The sequence below is a fragment of the Salmo salar genome, chromosome 06 (genome assembly GCF_965601325.2).
Source record: "Salmo salar chromosome 06, fSalSal1, whole genome shotgun sequence".
NCBI classification, from domain to species: domain Eukaryota; kingdom Metazoa; phylum Chordata; class Actinopteri; order Salmoniformes; family Salmonidae; genus Salmo; species Salmo salar.
The window spans coordinates 75,303,916-75,325,754 of NC_138296.1; the positions used below are offsets into that span (position 1 = coordinate 75,303,916).

Sequence of the window (21,839 nt, forward strand, 5' to 3'; positions counted from 1 at the left end):
GTGTCCTAGAATGTGTCCTACAGTACTATATATGTTCCCCCAACCCCCCAACTCTCCCTCCATACTCTCATATCACTAACTATGTCCATCCTAAAATGTGCACCATAACTGTCGCCAACCCCTAACATGTGACCCTACGTCCAAAACGGTGTGCTTTACGTGTGTCAATGAATGGGGTTGTGAGTTTCCCCAAGACTTGAGTGAATGACACCTACACCACAATGTTGTTTCATAAAGGTTGGAAAAGAGCAGCTGAACACTTGTTCAGAGGCTAGTATCCCTCGTGTGTGGATATGGGTCACTGGGTTATGGCTAGGGTTCTGGGGGTCCCTGTACAACAGTGTGTCTTGGACTTCCTGTGACGTCCCCTCTCTCCCTCTCAGTCTCGGGAGCAGTCTGATGATGAGCAGACAGAGGACTCAATGAAGTTCAAACGGCTCCACAAGCTGGTCAACTCTACCCGCCGCGTCAGGAAGAAACTCATTAAGGTGGAAGAGGGCAAGAAACACGGCTCCGAAGGTACGGCACATGTCCATAGGGATTTCTGAATACATGGACACCATACTAACTCAAACTGTATATTCAGAAATCTCGTAACAGAAATTCCGTTATCCGGCAGCAATTTGTAAACATTCAGTGGAAATGTGAATGGGATAGAAGTGTTTTTGCTCTTTTTGAGGTTACTCTGTAATGGATAAATGATGTGATGTTCCTCTCCTCCCTGAAGATTCTCTGAGCATGGAGGCATCTCCTACCTGTGAGGACAACACAGCCCTGTACACAGGGGTCCTGAAGAAGTCCAGCCTGCCCCAGGATGCCTCCATGTCCTCCCTGACCCAGGACCAGCTCTCTCTGGATGGGGACACAGACAGCTTGACCACCTCCCCTTCCTCCAGCAGCCTGGACACTACCTGGTCCGGACACAAGCTGGTCAAGGCCTTCTCTAAGTCCAGCAGCACCCACGGCCTCATCCGGCCTCCCAGGAGACTCCCTGCTGGGCCTGAGGGTTTGGGAGCCGTCGGGGTGGGAGGTAGTGGATCCTCCTTCTCGGAGCTGGACGGCTGTGGTGCCGAGGCCGAAGAGAAGGTGTCACACTCCATGACGGAGGGCGAGATGCGGAAAGCCCTGACCTCTCTCTCCCATGGGGTAAGTAATGACACACTCTACGGTTTCTACGGCCTCACCCGGCCACGCCCCAAACCACACCCCCAGCCCCGCCTCCTTGTTGCCCTCGATGACGTCTCCCAGGGTAGCCCCAAACCCGCCCGTCACCCCACCAGCTGGCTCAGGAAGCCTGACCCCAATTACGCCTACTCCACCAAACACCTGCTCTACCAGCGCTCCCGGAACTGCGCCAAAACACCAGGAGTGCCCTCCTCCTGTTCCTCCCCTTCGCCCCCCGCCCGCTGTGATCTGGCCAAGGCTAAGGGTGGTACGCTGGGTGGAGGGGGGTGTGGGGGCTGGGCATTCCCCCCTCGCAGGCTCCGCGGCCGGACGGCGGTGAGCGAACTGAACATCACGTACGTGGTGGAGCGCAGCCTCTACGGCCACCTCAACTGGGCCCAGCTGGTCCGGCCCGTCACCCTCAGCCGTGCCGAGCGCCGCTGCCTGTTGGAGGAGGACAGGGAGGCGGACAGGAAGTGGGCGGCCAGCGTGGACCGCTGCACCAAGCGCGTGCTCTTACGCATCCAGCAGAAGTCTGTGAGTTCTACTGTACAGCAGGGCGGGGGCGGGCTAGGCAGCGCCTCCGCCTGGCCAGGAGGACCAAGGCTACCTCCAAGGCTGCAGAGTAACCCTGAGGATGTTTCCTTCTTCTCTGCTTTAATCCAGCAAGAATATTTAGAAAGGGTAGTTTAACAGAGACCCCCATAAAGAAACAGAACATTACACAATCTTTAAATATGAAAGCTTTTGGCGTCACAGTTCGTTTTAATGTGATATGAAATAGTAATGGGATGTTACACTTAGGAGGTTAACAGTGGATACCAGTGTAACAGCAGAGGATGTATAACTGGCATTTGAAAATGTCCCCCAACCAAAACCCTGTAGGGAGTCTGCTGAGTCAGAACAGACTGAAGAGACAGAGACACGGTTGTGGAAGAGACAGAGACACAGTTGTGTTGGGTCACTGCTCAGGGGCTGACAGACACACTTGACAGACACATTCTCTCTCCTTTCTTCTTTCTAGCTTTCTCTATCCTTTTCTATCCCTCCCTCCTCTTAGCTTCTCTCTCTTCTGTGTGTCTGGGTTCAGTAGAAGGGGAACAGAGTGATCTCTTTTCCAGCTCAGTGTGAAAGAAAAGGAAAGAGATCTGGGACTGTGACAGTGGCCATAAGCCCAGCTAGATGGTCTGGGCTGGCCAGGCCAAACAAGCCTCCACATGTCACTGAGACAGATGTTATGATAAGGTTTGGTCAGTGTGTGAAAGTTTAATCACAAGTCAATACAAATCTAGCATGGAAGTTTTAGTGTTGATAGTAGGAATCCTTCTGAAAGAGAATTTAGATCCACACAGTGAAGTTAAACAGAGATATTCTGCAGCCTTGAAGAAGCCTGAATACTGGCTTTTACTTGTCAATCATTGGATGTGGTTCTTCATCCATAGACATTTTTATTCATCCGTTCAGTTCTCTTTTTTTGGGTTTTATCTTTTTGATCGTGCCTCCGTCGGCATGGTTACAGATGTAGTGGAATTTTCTTTCTCTCTCTCTTTTTTTTACTGTCATGTGGAAGATGGTTTTCTGAGTGCATGACCATTCCATTGAATATATCCAACAGCATCGCTCCATCTGTAGACTTCTTTTTGGACGCCTTCTCAATTGCTTCTCTTCACCACACTTTGGAACTGCGGATATGGACACGATAGAAACGGTGGTCTCACACATACCATAAAACAAGTAATCTCAAGGATGAAAGGAAACCTGGGACTGTTGTCGGAAACTGCTAGAGTAAATTAGGAATGCCCTGTAACGGGAAGAGCCGATTTAATCAGTAACGCTTCCCTACCTGAGATACTATATATGGGGTGTGTATGCATCAGTGCTCTTGCTTCTTAGTACAATTCTAACCCAAAGAGAGGCCTGGAGGTCAAAGCTAGTTCAATTATAAAACAACCTATCATTCTCCTCCGCAATAACCTCCTCATACTCTCATGGCTGGTTCTATCTTTATCAAATGGAGAGATAATCTAGATTACCCCCTGTATATCCCTCAGTCTGATACATTATATTTTCTGTGAGAATTTACCTCTCCTAACCTCCCCCCAATCTTCCCCTTTCTATAACCTGACCCAGTGTAAAAGTATTAATATCTCAATGTTTGTGTTTCCAGAGAACCTACCATCGTAATTAAACCCAAGGGAATGGTTGGGTTGGGCCATAGTTTGTTATATTTCAGCGTGACCACATCTAACCAAATGATTTCATTTAATTTCACTCTATGCTTGCTTCCATTAACATACATTTTCAGAATAACAGTGACTCCCATTCAATTCTCAGTGGATGATCAAACACCTCGTTTAAATTTGATAACACAATAACTAATGTACCTTATGTAATAAACAGAAATGCATTTGAGTTTCACATCACGTCACTTCTGTTGCCCGTCCCATATGAGGCCATACCATGACATACATGTACAGACAGACGATAACGCTCACAAACCCATATATAGCATACAGCCCTGAATCAACCTGCTGCCATTATGACTCCGCCAAGCATGAATCATTGTGATTTGACTCTTACTGGGCATGGATGAGAGTTGATGTCATTTGAATAGATTCTAATTTATTTTAACTCTCTCGTTCAAAATCTTTCCTACCTCTCTCTCTTTCTCTCTCTGACTCTCTCTTTCTCTCTCTGACTCCCTCTCTCTCTGACTCTCTCTCTGACTCTCCTTCCTCTCCCTTTAACAGAGGACATGTAGTTTTGGAGGGTTTGACCTGTCCAACAGGTCACTCCATGTGGTCAGTGCCGGCTCAGAGCCCAATGTAAGTACTACCACATTGCTGATGACTCAGGGTTGAGGGGGCGCAATGCTTAGAGATGTGGACTCAAACACATTCTTTCTCTATTTCTTTCTGTCTCTGTTTTCTCTTTCCACTCTCCCTCTCTCTCCCTCCTTCCCTCCTTCCTTCTCTCAGAGTAAGGATCCAGAGGCTGTATACCGGGAGGTAGTCAAGTCTCCCAACACGTCTCGTATCTCTCTGGGGAAGAAGGTCAAGTCTGTCAAAGAGACCATGAGAAAACGCATGTCCAAGAAGTACAGCAGCTCACTGTCTGAACAGGTACACACACCCACACACAAATATACAGGCGCTCAAACCTATAATTCACAAAGATTTCAAGTTTCATTGAATAAAAACGCTTGATCCTAGTTGACTGAATTCTCCCCATTGTTGTTCTGCTCTCATTATGGGCTTTACGTGTGTGTGTGTGTGTGTGTGTGTGTGTGTGTGTGTGTGTGTGTGTGTGTGTGTGTGTGTGTGTGTGTGTGTGTGTGTGTGTGTGTGTGTGTGTGTGTGTGTGTGTGTGTGTGTGTTTGTGGACATGTTTCTGTTGGTTACAAAGTAGACACCCAGCTCTCTCACACAAACAGATGTGTGACACACACATACACACAGTCAGACGTCACACACACACAGCTGGGAAGTTTTTGGAGCTGTCCACACTCTGGTCTCAGGCCCAGGATTGGACTCTAGGTGGAGGGTAGGGTGTGTTTAGGAGGGTCTGAGCTCATCCAGTGAGGCAAGCATCCCTCAGGCTAGGCCAGAGCTCTAAGACATGGCTTTGGCTCTGGGACATTGTGTGTGTGTGTGTGTGTGTGTGTGTGTGTGTGTGTGTGTGTGTGTGTGTGTGTGTGTGTGTGTGTGTGTGTGTGGCATTCATACCATATGAACATTCACATATCACAATACAGTATGGGTTTTGGCCTGGTATCTAGGCTGTCAGAGGGTACACTAAATAAGCCTTGGGAGTGGCACAACCTGTTGACTGCTCGCTGCAAACTTGTTCCCTCAGAGATAAACAGAAGAGATTTTTGGAACTTCAGTCCTTTGACCCAGAAAAAGGTTAAATTAGTCATGAATGTGTTGCTTGGAAAGAGCAGGTAGGAGACTTGATGAGCTCTAACTTTAGTGAGGCTATTTTACATGCCACGCTGCCATCTAGTGGCTGTGGTGAATTCACCTTCAGTAAAGCAACTGTTACCTTTTATTTTTTTAAATATTTTTTTCAAGAGAATTTTATTTTATTTAACCAGGTAGGCCAGTTGAGAACAAGTTCTCATTTACAACTGCGACCTGGCCAAGATAAAGGAAAGCAGTGCAACAAAAACAACAACACAGTGTTACACATAAACAAACGTACAGTCAATAACACAAAAGAAAAATAGAAAAATCTATGTTCAGTGTGTGCAAATGTAGAAGAGTAGGAAGGTAGGCAATAAATAGGCCCTAGAGGCGAAAATAATTACAATTTAGCATTAATACTGGAGTGATACATGTGCAGATGATGATGTGCAAGAAGAAATACTAGGGTGCAAAAGAGCAAGAGGGTAATAATATGGAGATGAGGTAGTCGGGTGTGCTATTTACAGATTGGCTGTGTACAGGTACAGTGATCGGTAAGCTGCTCAGACAGCTGATGCTTAAAGATACATAGGGAGATATAAGTCTCCAGCTTCAGTGATTTTTGCAATTCGTTCCAATCATTGGCAGCAGAGAACTGGAAGGAAAGGCGGACAAAGAAAGTGTTGGCTTTGGGGATGACCAGTGCAATACACCTGCTGGAGTGTGTGGTATGGGTGGGTGTCGCTATGGTGACCAGTGAGCTGAGATAAGGCGGGTCACTGTGATAGACTACATCCAGTTTGCTGAGTAGAGTGTTGGGGGCTATTTTGTAAATGACATCGCCGAAGTCAAGGATCGGTAGGATAGTCCGTTTTACGAGGGTATGTTTGGCGGCATGAGTGAAGGAGGCTTTGTTGCGAAATAGGAAGCCAATTCTAGATTTAATTTTGGATTGGAGATGTTTAATGTGAGTCTGGAAGGAGAGTTTACAGTCTAACCAGACACCTAGGTATTTGTAGTTGTCCGCTTATTCTAGGTCAGAACCGTCCAGAGTAGTGATGCTAGTCGGGTGGGAGGGTGCGGGCAGCAATCAGTTGAAGAGCATGCATTTAGTTTTACTAGCATTTAAAAGCAGTTGGAGGCCACGGAAGGAGTGTTGTATGGCATTGAAGCTCGTTTGGAGGTTTGTTAGCACAGTGTCCAAAGAAGGGCCAGATGTATACAGAATGAAGAATGTTGTCTGTGTAGAGGTGGATCAGAGAATCACCAGCAGCAAGAGCGACATCATTGATATATACAGAGAAAAGAGTCCGCCCGAGAATTGAACCCTGTGGCACCCCCATAGAGACTACCAGAGGCCCGGACAACAGGCCATCCGATTTGACACACTGAACTCTATCTGAGAAGTTGGTGAAAGGGGGTGCTGAGATGTTGGCCAAGGTAGGGGTAGCCAGGTGGAAAGCATGGCCAGCCGTGGAAAAATGCTTATTTAAATTATCGATTATCGTAGATTTATCGGTGGTGACAGAGTTTCCTATCCTCAGTGCAGTGGGCAGCTGGGAGGAGGTGCTCTTATTCTCCTAGGACTTTACAGTTTCCCAAAACTTTTTGGAATTAGTGCTACAGGAAGCAAATTTCTGTTTGAAAAAGCTAGCCTTTCCTAAATGACTGAGTATATTGGTTCGCCGGAGCTATTTGATGTTAATGCAGAACGCCACAGGATGTTTTTGTGCTAGTCAAGGGCAGTCAAGTCTGGGGTGAACCAAGGGCTATATATGTTCTTAGTTCTACATTTGTTAATGGGGCATGCTTATTAAGATGGAGAGGAAAGCACTTTTGAAGAGCTACCAGGCATCCTCTACTGACGGGATGAGGTCAATATCCTTCCAGGATACCCAGGCCAGGTCGATTAGAAAGGCCTGCTTGCTGAAGAGTTTTAGGGAGCGTTTGACATTGTTGAGGGGTGGTCGTTTTACCGCGGACCCAGTACGCACGCAGGCAATGAGGCAGTGATCACTGAGATCCTGGTTGAAGACAGCAGAAGTGTATTTAGAGGGCAGGTTGGTCAGGATGATATCTAAGAGGGCGCCCATGGTTACGGATTTAGGGTTGTACCTGGTTTGTGTGAGATTGAGGGCATCTATCTTAGATTGTAGGAAGGCCGGGGTGTTAAACATGTCCCAGTTTAGGTCACCAAACAGTACGAACTCTGAAGATAGATGGGGGGTGATCAATTCACATATGGTGTCCAGGGCACAACTGGGGGCCGAGGGGGCTCTATAACAAGCGGCAACGGTGAGAGACTTGTTTCTGGAAAGGTGGATTTTTAAAAGTAGAAGCTCGAATTGTTTGAGCACAGACCTGGATAGTATGACAGAACTCTGCAGGCTATCTCTGCAGTAGATTGCAACTCCGCCCCCTTTGGCAGTTCTATCTTGTCAGAAAATGTTATAGTTAGGGATGGACATTTCTGGATTTTTGGTGGCCTTCTTAAGCCAGGATTCAGACATGGCTAGGACATCTGGGTTGGCGGAGTGTGCTAAAGCAGTGAATAAAACAAACTTAGGGAGGAGGCTTCTGATGTTAACACGCATGAAACCAATGCTTTTACAGTTACAGAAGTAAACAAATGAGAGCGCCTGGGAAATGGGAGTGATGCTGGGTGCTGCAGGGGTTAACCTCTACATCACCAGAGGAACAAAGGAGGAGTAGGATAAGAGTACGGCTAAAGGCTAAAAGAACTGGTCATCTAGTGCGTTCGGAACAGAGATTAAAAGGAGCAGGTTTCTGGGCGAGGAAGAATAGATTCAAGGCATTATGTACAGACAAGGGTATGGTAGGATGTGAGTACAGTGGAAATAAGCCTAGGCATTGAGTGACGATGAGAGAGGTTTTGTCTCTAGAGGCACCATTTAAGCCAGGTTCAGTCACCGCATGTGTGGGGGTGGAACATACGGGCTAGCTAAGGCATATTGAACAGGGCTGGAGGCTCTACAGTGAAATAAGACAAAAATTGCTAACCAAACCAGCAATAGACAAGGCATATTGACATTCGGGAGAGGCATGTGTAGCCAAGTGATCATAGGGTCCAGTGAGTATCTAGGCGAGCTGGAGGCACAGCGATTCAGACAGCTAGCAGGCCGGGGCTAGCAGATGGGCCTCAGGGGAATGTCACAACGAGGGAGTCTGTTGAAATCCCCTCGGACAGTTACGTCGGCAGACCAGTCGTGATGGATTGGCAGGGCTCCGTGTCGGCAGCAAAGGGTCCAGGCCAATTGGCAGAAGAGGAATTGAAGCCCAGGAATTATCTGATGGAATCTCTTCGGCTAGCCGGGAGATGAGCCTAGTTTGAGGCTAGCTCCAGGCTAACTGGTGCTTGCTTCAGGACAGAGACGTTAGATAGGAGTAGCCACTCGGATAGCAGCTAGCTAGCTGTGATGATCAGCAGTAAAGGTTCAGAGCTTGCGGTAGGATTCCGGAGATGTGGTAGAGAAAAGCAGTCCGATGTGCTCTGGGTAGATATCGCGCTGTGCAGGCTGGCAGGAGTTGCCTGGGCTGAGGTGATGAACGCTAGCAACTGACTACTAGCTAGCAGCTAGGTAGCTGGCTAGCTTCTGAAGGGGATTGTGGTTCAAAAGTGTAAAAATAGCAGATCCATACCACATTGGGTGAGGCGGGTTGCAGGAGAGTATGTTCAGTCCGTAGATGGAAAAACCAGATAAAAAAAATTATACACATATATACGAAGAAAAACGAAATATACAAGGGATGGGAAAAGACAATCAAAACAGACATCCCCACTGCTACGCCATCTTAGAATATGTGACTGATACTGTATCACGCTGACATCTGTTTCTCTCTCTCCATCTCTTTCTTCATCTCTCTCTCACCCCTCTGCTCTCCACTTCTACCTTTCTGCCCCAACCCCCTCCCACCCTCCAGTCGAGCCCAGACGGGACTCCTAGCTCCCCCCAGTCCCCACAGCCAGACACAGACTCTCTGGAGAAACCCAAGCTAAAGGCTGGAGGATCAGTGGAGAGCCTCCGGAGCTCCCTCAGTGGACAAAGCTCCATGAGTAAGTACCCTGTGTGTGTGTGTGGTACAGTACACATTAAGACAGTGCACGAAGCGCGACACAAGGGGGCACTGTCATTACATCTCTCTGTCAACATTCTTATACAGACTTATCAAGCCTGCTGTGTCAGCTAGTATACATCACATCATCATTGTTATGATCTGAACTCTATGTTATAGCTCTATGTCACAATCACACCTACTCCCATTGGAGGGTTCAGAGATGACATGTGACATCATCTGGTCCTATCTGGTGAAAGATTCTTCTCCCGTTGTGACGGACCATGATCTTACCCTGGCATGTGTTCAGACAACTTGCCTAGTTAAATAAGGTTAAAAAAAGATAGAAAATAAGTTGTCTGAACACATGTATAATTATTCTATCTGTCTCTCATGTCTTGAGGTTAGAGTTAGACTAAGGTCTGTGAGGGCTGGGTTGATGTTTGTTAGTTAGTTAATGAGAGAGAGTCTGTCCCTTGTTGACTGGTGTTGGCCTAGGCCCCTAGGGCCGGAGGGGCTGAGACACAAGCTAATTATTAAATAGGAAGGCTTTTCTCTCTGCTTCCTACATTCATCATTACAGATCAGACATCCAGAGAGACATCTATGGGAAGACAGCAGCACGTTATATACACACTGGCTACAAGTGATAGGCTGTTATTAATGAGTATTCACACATATAATCTGGCTTTGTGTGAATAGATGAGTACATCTAACTCTCTCATTTAAAATAAATTGATGTTCACTTGCTCAGTTTCAAAACACTCAAATCACATGAGTATTGAATTCATCTATTTGGATGATATGAAATGTATATCTGTGGTTTGACCGTGTGTGGTCCTTGCATTGTGTGTTCTAGGTGGTCAGACGGTCAGCACCACAGACTCTTCAGCCAGTAACAGAGAGAGTGTTAAGTCTGAGGATGGAGATGACGAGGAGCCTCCCTACAGAGGGCCCTTCTGTGGCAGGGCGCGAGTACACACTGACTTCACCCCTAGCCCCTACGATTCCGATTCCCTCAAACTAAAGGTAACACACACTTACTCACCTCCACCTCCACACGTATAAACACACAGTCCCTACAGTACTAACTCTCTCAAATGAAGGGCAACACACAGACACTTATTGACTCATAAGCACAACCCTGAATTCATATACGCCCTCAACACCCTCAACACGCCGTATTCACACACACACACACACACACACACACACACACACACACACACACACACACACACACACACACTTGATGGCTGATAGTTTTAGCGTTTTCTCACATAAATGTGTTTTGTGTCTTCCAGAAAGGGGATGTGATCGACATCATCAGTAAGCCTCCCATGGGGACGTGGATGGGCCTGCTCAATAACAAGGTGGGCACCTTTAAATTCATCTATGTGGACGTGCTGAGTGAGGAGGAGGAGAAGCCCAAGAGACCTGTGAGGAGGAGGAGGAAGGGCAGACCTCCCAAACCCACCTCTGTAGAAGAGCTGCTGGAACGCATCAACCTCAAGGTACACACACTGGACACACACACCTTTACATACCCGCACACGGGCGAACATACACACACATTTGTTTAACACACTCACAAACATGCACCTGTACATTGCACACGAACACACATACACATAACTCTATACAAACCTCACACACCAATGCTAAGGTGTTCTGTACAAGGTGAATAGTAGTCCTGCAACTTCCCTCCTACAGCCAGAATCATATCCCAGCCATCTAGAAAAAACACCCTGCCTCTTCTGTCAACCACCCAGCCTAGGCAGCTCAGCCTCCCCAGGGAGAGAGCACCGTAGGTGGGCTGTTTCTGGATGAGCCCAGCCTGATGAAGCTCTGACATGACAGATTACACACTAGGCTATGTCCCTGGCTCTCCCCTACTCAAGGACATAAGTAACATAACGGTACATTATCATTGCCTGGGCAGAACAGAGACTATATTACAGGGTTGAAGACCTCCCATAAGTCTACTACTATCCTACTATATACAGTACATGTGCATCAAGGTACACATGTCATCTCCATCGTCACATACGTAGTTCGGGGAGTGGGAGAGCAGACTAAACATACAACCTCCTAAACCCACCATTACCTGGTGACCATGCCAAGACATTATACTGAGACTGTGTTCCACCTTGTTCTGTTTCTGTTTCATGTCACGCTCTGGATAAATGACTGTTTTTGGCAAGTATTTATTTAGATTTCTCTTTTATTTAAAAGGAGAACTAGGGAAAAGTTTTTTTGTCTAGATTTGGTTAGTGAGTTCAGATACATTTACTGATGCAGGTTTACTGGTGATTGAATCATGGATATGTACACCTTAAAGTGACAAGAAAAAGCTGACTAACAAAAGTAACAAGACTAAGACGCCGTAATAACCTTGCTGACTAATTCTACATAAAACAGCTCATTGTGGTCAGGGCGTTCCTAAAAACACAACGACAAAGTGGAGTGCGCTTCGAAGTAGCCATCTTTTCTATATTTTTATCTATGTGTTCTCTTTTGAAATCTTCCATTTCAACTTGATTGTAGGGGTATCTTGGAGCAAATGTGCTTTTACCTTCAAATATGCTAGGATGTTACATGAAAGACAAAGATCGTTCAAATGAGAAGGCTGTGTAGAGTAGTGGTCTTTGGTTTTGTCTCATCCTTCTTTATCTTAGCAGAAATAGAGCTGAAAGTCACTTTTAGCTAAGGACGGAAGTCTCCGTGGTTACGGTGGTGACATGCAGTCTGTGTGTATTGTACCCTTTAGATGTGTGGGTTGGACAAAACTTCAGACTGAACCAGTTTCCACAATCTCCTTGTTGAAAGTGGAAACCGATTATGATGGGTTGAAATGTTAACTTTAGCTGTGCCTGTTCCGAAACACACAGAGGGTGTAGTGTGATATTTTCGACCGTGATTTCTGGTGTCCTCCCACCAAGAGATAACACCACAGGGTGTAATGACTAGCTTTGTGCTCTTGTTATATTGTGTGTGTATCCTCCTTGTCGCCTGTGGTAAAAGGTGTGGTAGAGAATCTCCTCCACCTCATCCCTCTCTTTCCCACCCTTCCCAACTCTTCCCTCCTTTTCTGTAGCCACATTGGTCAATTTCTTTTACCTCATTGTGTGTGTTTTTGCAAGATTAACATTTTGCCTGTGTCTTTGAAAACTGGTGCTAGGTCAGTTTAGCTGTTTAGCTTATAACAGTTACAGTCACGCAAGAGGTAGGAAAAAACAGTCTGGAATCAGAACATGAGATAACCAGAGCCTCTTCTCTCCTCTCCCCTCACCTCTCCTCTCCTCTTCTTTCTTATCTCCTCTCCTCCAGGAGCACATGCCTACCTTCCTGTTTAATGGCTATGAGGACCTGGACACCTTCAAGCTGCTGGAGGGGGAGGATCTAGATGAGCTCAACATCAAAGACCCTCAACACAGAGCTGTGCTGCTCACCGCTGTGGAGCTACTGCAGGAGTATGACAGTGAGTACACACAGACACACACGCACGCACTCACACAAACCTTTCGCTCTGTCTGTTTGACTGCATTGTCTCTATGATTCCTACACTACATCGTTGTGTAAGTTTCTGTATATCTGACTATATGGTTTCTGTGTGTTGTGTGTGTCTGTAGGCAGCAGCGACCCTGAGCGGAGCGGCCTGTCAGGCTCTCAGGAGAAGCTGCTATCAGAGGGCCACATCCTGGTGGGCGACTCACCACGTGACTCTGGCTGCTATGAGAGCAATGAGAACCTGGAGAATGGTAATGACTAGCCTAGCATAGCTTCCCGATAATGGGATTAGCCTGGTGTTAGCCTAGCCTGGGCCTAGTCTAGCGCTACAGTGACTGTGGCTCCTATGATTCCTCTTCCACCTCCTCTGCTATGCTATGCTTCTGCATTCTAACATGAACCGTCCGTCATCACTCTCCATTGGACCAAGGCCAGTCAATCAAACCTCCACTCTTTATCCGCCATGTCTGTCTCCTAGCTCCACCCACTTCACACCCCCACTCACCTCCTCCCCACCTAGCTGCGTAGTGTCGTAGTGAGGGGAGAGATGCACCCCCCCATCTTGTTTTTTCTGTTTCTTTTTCTCGTTGTCACTCTACTCTCTCTTTCCACTGCTCTCTCCATCTCCAGGCTGTCTCTGTCTTCACTGCAGAAGCCCTATCCTAAGGGACAAGGCCCTAACCCCCAGGCCTAGACCACTACTCTACCCTACAATGGGGCCCTATGTACAAAGGGAACAACACCCCACATCTCAAATGCACCCAACTACTCTGGTCAACTCAATCCCAGTACCGATGTTCCTCCCATCTCACAATGGACAGAGAACCCCTCCTCCTACTCCTCATCCTCCGCCCCAGGAGGTTGAGTGGTTGCTGGGAGACCAGACCGATTATGACACGATGAGGGAGTGTTTCTTTTGAAAGGTGTTATTGTAAAAGCGGAGATCTCGTAAAGTATTAAGTCACTGCCCAATAATTCACTGTAGAATGGCTCTGTAGGTGGTGCGGGAGTGGACCACTCACCTTCCGTTAGCCTAGTGCTGGCTCAATCTCTGTTCTACCTGCCATTTCAAGTCACTTAAAAAAATTGGTTTATTTTTAATAGTGACCATGTTACACAATGATCGTATTGTGCCTAAACAACCCCCCAAAAATCTTGGATTACATTTTTTTTTTTTTATGATAGTGGATATATATATAAAAAAGCAGCTTTTGTAATTATGGAAGTGTATTTCAGATCTATATTTGTGAGAAGGTTTAGTGTATAGTTATAACTCCTTGAAAATACTTTTGCTTTCCGCCTACAGTTGAGTTATCTTCAATCATAACTCATAAACCTTTGCTTGAATCATTGACTTCTCTGTCTGTGTTTTCTCTCTGTTCTGTTCTATGTGTGTGTGTCATAACGTTTCTAAAAGATGTGCAATCTGCTACAGTACAAATTTGAGTTGTGGAATAAACCACTTCTTTGATTGAAGTTACTTTGGCCTGCTTGCTTCATTTCATGTCTCCTCCTTCTTTCTTCATGTCTCTTTTTTCTCCATCTCAGTCGTTAACACTCCTCATCAGCTGCATAACATTCAGTGTACATTCTCCATTTTCATTCTGTTCTGTTTTAATTAATGAACTCTTCTTTCACTGTGCCTTTACTCAGTCGCTATGATAATCCAATCTGCATTATTCTGCCTCATAAATTCTCTACTACAGCCATACAGATGTAGGATCTTAATTTGATCACCCTGTTGCAGGAAACTTTCCTGCAATCCAGGACATTTTAAACTTGTCGTGGTTTAAAATGTACTGGGAAGTTTGTCATTTTGTAATTTCCATTCATTTCCACAAAATGTATCCTACAAAATGTCCATTAATTATAATCCACATAATAATTCACATTTTCTGTTGACGCGGGATTATTTTCCTGCTGTAACAAACTGGCTCAAATTAAGATTCTACATCTGTACCTCTCTTAACCATCCTCCTGCATGCATTATGAGTTTATGTATACAGTACCAGTCAAAAGTTTGGACATGTCATGTTGTATAGTGATCGGAGACAGGCGCAGGAATACGTACTAGGGGGGGTTTTATTACTCACCCAAAAATACAACATGTCATGAAAAAGCACAGGGACGAAGCCCATAACAAACACGTATATAAAATACACAGGGATGTAACCAAACAAAAGAGCGAGGTTAAAACCTCTAATAATTACACGGAACGTGACCCGTAATAACGCTACACGGGACGAGACCCGAAATAACAAGTGCACAATACACGTAGCATGAAAGCCGAAACAGCAAAGCACAGGTACTCACAAGACCAACGGACATGGGAACAATAACCGACAAGGACAATGGGGAACAGAGGGCACATAAATAACATACAAATCAGGGGGAATGGGAACTAGGTATGCGAATTGAGATAAGACAGTCCGGGGTTGGTGGTAATGAATCCAGTTCAGTGACGCCTAGAAAGCCGGTGACGTCGACCTCCGGAGCTGGTGAATGGAATGAGCAGCAGTACCGGGGGGATCCGTGACAGGACACACCTATTCATTAAAGGGTTTTTCTTTATTTCTACTATTTTCTACATTGTAGAATATAAGTGAACACATCAAAACTATGAAAAAACACAACTGGAATCATGTAGTAACTAAAAAAGTGTTGAACAAATTAAAATGTATTATTTTTTGGGATTTTTCAAAGTAGCCACCCTTTGCCTTGATGACAGCTTTGCACACTCATGGCATTCTCATATAAAATATATTTTGATTTGTTTAAAACTTTAACACTAACCTCTGTAGTGTCTTGTGGTCGGAAGCCGAGCAGTTGCCATACCAGGCAGTGATGCAACCAGTCAGGATGCTCTCGATGGTGCAGCTGTAGAACTTTTTGAGGATCTGAGGACCCATGCCAAGTATTTTCAGTATCCTGAGAGGGAATAGGCGTTGTCGTGCCCTCTTCACGACAATCTTGGTATGTTTACACCATGATAGTTTGCTGGTGATGTGGACACCAAGGAACTTGAAGCTCTCAACCTGCTCCACTACAGCCACGTCGATGAGAATGGGGGTGTTCTCAGCACTCCTTTTCCTGTAGTCCACAATCATCTCCTTTGTCTTGATCACGTTGAGGGAGAGGTTGTTATCCTGGCACCACACTGCCAGGTCTCTGACCTCCTCCCTATAAGCTGTCTCATCGCTGTCGGTGATCAGGCCTTCCACTGTTGTGTCATCGGCAAACTTAATGATGGTGTTGGAGTCGTGCTTGGCCATGCAGTCATGGTTGAACAGGGAGTACGGGAGGTGACTGAGCATGCACCTCTGAGGGACCCCCATTTTGAGGATCAGTGTGGCAGATGTGTTGTTACCTACCCTCACCACCTGCGGGTGGCCCATCAGGAAGTCCAGGATCCAGTTGCAGAGGGACGTGTTTAGTCCCGGGGTCCTTAGCTTAGTGATGAGCTTTGAGGGCACTATGGTGTTGAACGCTGAGCTGTAGTCAATGAGTAGCATTCTCACGTAGGTGTTCCTTTTGTCCAGGTGGGAAAGGGCAGTGTGGAGTGCAATAGAGATTGCATCCTCTGTGGATCTGTTGGATCTGGTATGCAAATTGGAGGGGGTCTAGGGTTTCTTGGATAATGGTGTTGATGTGAGCCATGACCAGCCTTTCAAAGCACTTCATGGCTACAGACATTTAGGCAGTGTTTTTGGGCACAGGGACTATGGTGGTCTGCTTGAAACATGTTGGTATTACAGACTCAGTCAGGGACAGGTTGAAAATGTCAGTGAAGACACTTGCCAGTTTGTCAGCGCATGCTTTGAGTACATGTCCTGGTAATCCGTTTGGCCCTGCGGCCTTGTGAATGTTGACTTCTTTAAAGGTCTTACTCATATCGGCTAACGAAAGCTTGATCACACAATCACACAATCACCCGGAACAGCTGGTGCTCTCATGCATGCTTCAGTGTTGCTTGCCTTGAAGCGATCATAGAAGTCCTTTAGCTTGTGTCACTGGGCACCTCGCAGCTGTGCTTCCCTTTGTAGTTCGTAATAGTTTGCAAGCCCTGCCACATCCTCGGAGTTGGTGTAGTACGATTCAATCTTAGTCCTGTATTTACACTTTGCCTGTTTGATGGTTCGACGGAGGGTCTAGCGAGATTTCTTATAAACTTCCGTGTTAGAGTCCTGCTCCTTGAAAACGGCAGCTCTACCCTTTAGCTCAGTGCGGATGTTGCCTGTAATCCATGGCTTCTGGTTGGGGTATGTACGTACAGTCACTGTGGGGACGACGTCATCGATTGACGAAGCCAGTGACTGATGTGGTGTACTCCTCAATGCCATCAGAAGATCCCGGAATATATTCCAGTCTGTACTACTAAAAGAGTCATGTAGCTTAGAATCTGCGTCATCTGACCACTTCCATATTGAGCGAGTCACTTGTACTTCCTGCTTTAGTTTTTGCTTGTAAGCAGGAATCAGGGGGATAGAGTTATGGTCAGACTTGCCAAATGGAGGGTGAGGGAGAGCTTTGTACACGTCTCTGTGTGTGGAGTAAAGGTGGTCTAGAGTTTTTTTTCCTCTGGTTGCACATGTAACATGCTGGTAGAAATTAGGTAAAACGGATTTAAGTTTCCTTGCATTAAAGTCACCGGCCACTAGGAGCGCCACCTCTGGATGAGCATTTTCTTGTTTGCTTATGGCCTTATACAGCTCGTTGAGTGCGGTTTTAGTTCCAGAATCGGTTTGTGGTGATAAATAGACAGCTATGAAAAATATAGAAGAAAACTCTGTTGGAAATAGTGTGGTCTACAGCTTATCATGAGATACTCTACCTCAGGTGAGCAAAACCTCGAGACTTCCTTAATATTAGATTTTGTGCACCAGCTGTTATTTACAAATAGACACAGATCGCCACCCCTTGTCTTACCGGAGGCAGCTGTTCTATCTTTCCGATGCACAGAAAACCCAGCCAGCTGTATGTTATCCATGTTGTTGTTCAGCCACGACTCAGTGAAACATCAAATCAAATTTATTTATATAGCCCTTCTTACATCAGCTGATATCTCAAAGTGCTGTACAGAAACCCAGCCTAAAACCCCAAACAGCAAGCAATGCAGGTGTAGAAGCACGGTGGCTAGGAAAAACTCCCTAGAAAGGCCAAAACCTAGGAAGACACCCAGAGAGGAACCAGGCTATGAGGGGTGGCCAGTCCTCTTCTGGCTGTGCCAGCTGGAGATTATAACAGCACATGGCCAAGATGTTCAAATGTTCATAAATGACCAGCATGGTCAAATAATAATAATCATAGTAGTTGTCAAGGGTGCAACAAGTCAGTAACACAAGAGTAAGTGTCAGTTGGCTTTTTCATAGCCGATCTTTGAGAGTATCTCTACCGCTCCTGCTGTCTCAAGAGAGTTGAAAACAGCAGGTCTGGGACAGGTAGCACATCCGGTGAACAGGTCAGGGTTCCAGCAGGTCTGGGACAGCAGATCTGGGACAGGTAGCACGTCCGGTGAACAGGTCAGGGTTCCATAGCCGCAGGCAGAACAGAACATAAGATATTACAGTTTTTAATGTCATGTTGGTAGGTTAGTCTTGATTGGAGCTCAACTATTTTATTATCCAATGATTGCGCGTTGGCTAATAGGACTGATGGTAGAGGGGGATCCTTACAAGGCACCCGACCTACGTCCCCCGATATCTCCGTCCCTTCTTCATGTCAATGACGGGGATGTGGACCTTGTCGGGTGTCTGAAGTAAATCCTTTGCGTCCGACTCGTGTGTGTGTGTGTGTGTATATATATACACACACGAGTCGGACACAAAGGATTTATATGGGCCTATGACAAGGCCCAAATCCCTGTCATGTATATATACTGTATATATATGTTGGACATGGTCTTCAGAGCATAACTGTTACATAACTGTGATCCACTTTGCATTGTCATACTTGTTTCTCCGGACATTACAATGAGCGACAAAGAGAAAACTACAAATGTACCACTATCACAAAGAATCAGCATTGCTGAGTGTCTGTGTTTAAACATTGATTTATTTTGAAAAGCAGACATCTGACTTTGGGGTCAATATTTATTTATTATGCCCTGATAGCAAGTCTTAAATATCTATTAAACAAATGATTGGAAGCTAGCCTGAGATAGGGGATAGCTAGGCCAAATATCAGGCAACATTGTGGGTGAAATTGCCAGTAACAAGCACATTGAAACACCACATTAACTTCAATGACGTCAGACTGACTTCAATCTGCATCAATCTTTTAATGCTGTCCAAATTAGTAGAGATAAATGACTGATTTGTGTATGATGTGTGTGATGTCATTTCGCTATTCATTATTGCATGAGGCTTGCCATATGGAATCTAGTGCTTTTTTACATAGCTGTTCATGTTGTTCCAATAAGCCATGATGGTAAATTGGCCTCTAACCTCCTACTTTTATACCTGCGTCTGAAATTGTATTATGATAATAGCACCATCTGGATTGGAATAAGAGAGTATAGTCCTCCATAGAATTGGGACGATAAACTGAAAATAATCTTCACTGACCATCATGGACATTTTGCTGATATCGTTCATAACGATGAATAACCTACAGGGTTAAAGTGAAGTTTGAAATGAAGTACGTTTGCTAATATGGGTGATTGTTAAAGGGATAGTTTGGGATTTTCCCCAGAGTCAGATAAACTCGTGGATAGCGTTTTTATGTCTCTGCGTCCAGTATGAAGGAAGTAAGAGGTAGTATCGCCAGCTAATGCTAACTAGCTTAACGCAAAGACTGGAAGGTGTAGGGTTTTAATGGTAATATAAATAAATACTGTGGTGCACATTGTTATAAACATATCATTCTATATATCGTTATCATGATAATTCAGTAAATTACATTTTGCTATGGATTTCTGTCCATATCGCCCAGCTCTAATACTCCACATCTCCCCCACTTGGCAGTATTGCACTCATAAGGCTATAATCACAAAAATATAATTGTCTTGTTGTTGTTATTACTCTAGCTAGTTCACCGTAACACATTTTAGTTTTGTCTTAGCTATGTCATACCCACATAAACATGTGGTGTAAGTAGAATATGCAGTATGACATATGGATTTATACTGTAACATGCATGTTTTCATGCTTTCTACTGACAGATAACCCATGACCCTGTGTCCAACTGTACTCTCAATCATGATCAACATTCTGATGTAAGGCCGTAGTGGGTCAGAGGCTGAACCACAGAAGAGGAACACTTCAGTGTCACTGCTGTAAACCTCTGTGTGTGAACGGGGTTGTTTCAGATTCACATGTCCTCTTAGAGGAAGTTCACATTCACAGCTGATAGTGATAAATAAAAAAATGCTGTACAAATGACACAGAACCCATAGTGACCCATTGTGACAGAACCCACTACAGAGGGTAGTGTTTTGTTGTCCCTATCCTAAATCTGTTTTAATTCAAAGTCTGGGGATATGTTTATGCAACCTTTCCCAGCTCTAAAATTAAGAGGGATATGTTTTACTGTGTTTCAGCCAAGAGCAGGAAGACATCTCACTCCAACCGCTCCTCTGCGGGCCTCCAGTCCCCAGACTACCCCACCCTGCCCATGACCCAGTCCACTGAGGCCCTGCAGCAGAGCAAGCTGGAGCGCACAGCTAAGTTCACAAAGCACTTCTTCCTCAAGCCCACCCTGAGGGGCTTCAGCCTGCTGGGGCTGAGGAAGGGCCACCTCCGGACCCGGACCCCCATGCCGGCCAGCCGCAGTTGTGAGGACCTGGACGGGCCCCCGGAGGCTACCGGCCCCCAGGCCTGGAAGAGATCCCACTCCCTCGGGGACCTCCACTGGGAGCAGGCCTTCGACCAGAAGAAGGACTACAGCCTTGAGCTCAAGCCCTCTAAAGGTGTCTCCAAGTCGGGTAACAGCAGCAGGGTGAAGGGCCTCCAGGGTCATGGAGATGGGGGTTCATCACTGGCTCAGAATGGAGGGAGTGCTGTGAGCCCTAAAGGGCGTTCTGACCAACCCCCTGTGCCCTCTCAGCTGCCCCTCAGACCCCCCTGTCCCACCGCCCCGCTTCCCCAGCCCCAGGAGACCCGCCCCAGCCCGCTCCCCAGCCCTCCTGGACCCCAGCTGAGAGAGAGGAGCATCCGGACTCACCCCAAAAAGCCCCCAGTGCCCCCTCCCGTTCCAGTCAAGAAATCCAAGGAGCGCCTGGCCAATGGGATACGCCACCGCTCCCTTGTCCTCTCCTCCCCCACTCATTCCTATACCTCCACCCACAGTCATCCCCCCAGCCCTGTCATCAGCAGCCCCAGTGCTCCAACCCTCCCCAGTAAGGCCTCCAGTACCCCTGCCTCCCCCTCTCCAGCCAGCACCTCTCCAGCCTCCCCTGCCTCCACCACCACCACCGGCTGTCCAGAGCCAGAGGAACCAGGCACCCCCCCAGCCGTGCCCCCTCCCTGGCTGTCTGACCTGCCCGAGACGGCCTGCCCTCAGGCTCAGATCCAGGGCGGTGGTGGCAAGATGGCGGTGGCCAGGAAGGTGTCCTATGCTAAAATGGCTGTCGATCTCCACAGCGTGCTGGAGCAGAGACTGGAGGCTGAGGGCATCGACCTCACAGAGGAACCCTACTCAGACAAAGTCAGTTACCACCACAGCCTGTATCTATGGTTATGTACCTGTTATTACTGTGTAGAATACACACACACACACACACAAACACACACATACACCACAGCCTGCTTCTATGGTTATGTTCCTGTTATTACTGTATAGAATACACACACACACACACACACACACACACACACACACACACACACACACACACACACACACACACACACACACACACACACACACACACAAACCCACCACAGCCTGTATCTATGTTTATGTACCTGTTATTACTGTATAGAATACACACACACACACAAACACACACACACACACACACACACAAACCCACCACAGTCTGCTTCTATGGTTATGTTCCTGTTATTACTGTATAGAATACACACACACACACACACACACACACACACACACACACACACACACACACACACACACACACACACACACACACACACACCACAGTCTGCTTCTATGGTTATGTTCCTGTTATTACTGTGTAGAATACACACACACACACACACACACACACACACACACACACACACA

The 21,839-nt window shown here is 46.3% G+C and overlaps 1 protein-coding gene across 7 annotated transcripts in view; it reads left to right on the top strand.

Annotated features, from left to right (window-relative positions):
• The window catches only part of LOC106607985 (SAM and SH3 domain-containing protein 1), a 311,979-nt gene that overhangs the window by 282,537 nt on the left and 7,603 nt on the right, over positions 1-21,839 (top strand). For 4 of the 7 annotated variants that reach the window (XM_045720952.2, XM_045720953.2, XM_045720956.2 and 1 more), the window contains 10 exons: positions 384-519; positions 728-1,701; positions 3,915-3,989; positions 4,143-4,286; positions 9,012-9,144; positions 10,003-10,172; positions 10,448-10,657; positions 12,474-12,624; positions 12,776-12,904; positions 20,191-21,296. In XM_045720952.2, the coding sequence (XP_045576908.1) occupies positions 384-519; positions 728-1,701; positions 3,915-3,989; positions 4,143-4,286; positions 9,012-9,144; positions 10,003-10,172; positions 10,448-10,657; positions 12,474-12,624; positions 12,776-12,904; positions 20,191-21,296 (3,228 nt within the window). Of the gene's footprint in view, positions 1-383; positions 520-727; positions 1,702-3,914; positions 3,990-4,142; positions 4,287-9,011; positions 9,145-10,002; positions 10,173-10,447; positions 10,658-12,473; positions 12,625-12,775; positions 12,905-13,283; positions 14,134-20,190; positions 21,297-21,839 lie in introns of those variants that run through there. The other 3 variants (XM_014205527.3, XM_082976966.1, XM_082976967.1) reach the window with 2 other exon arrangements.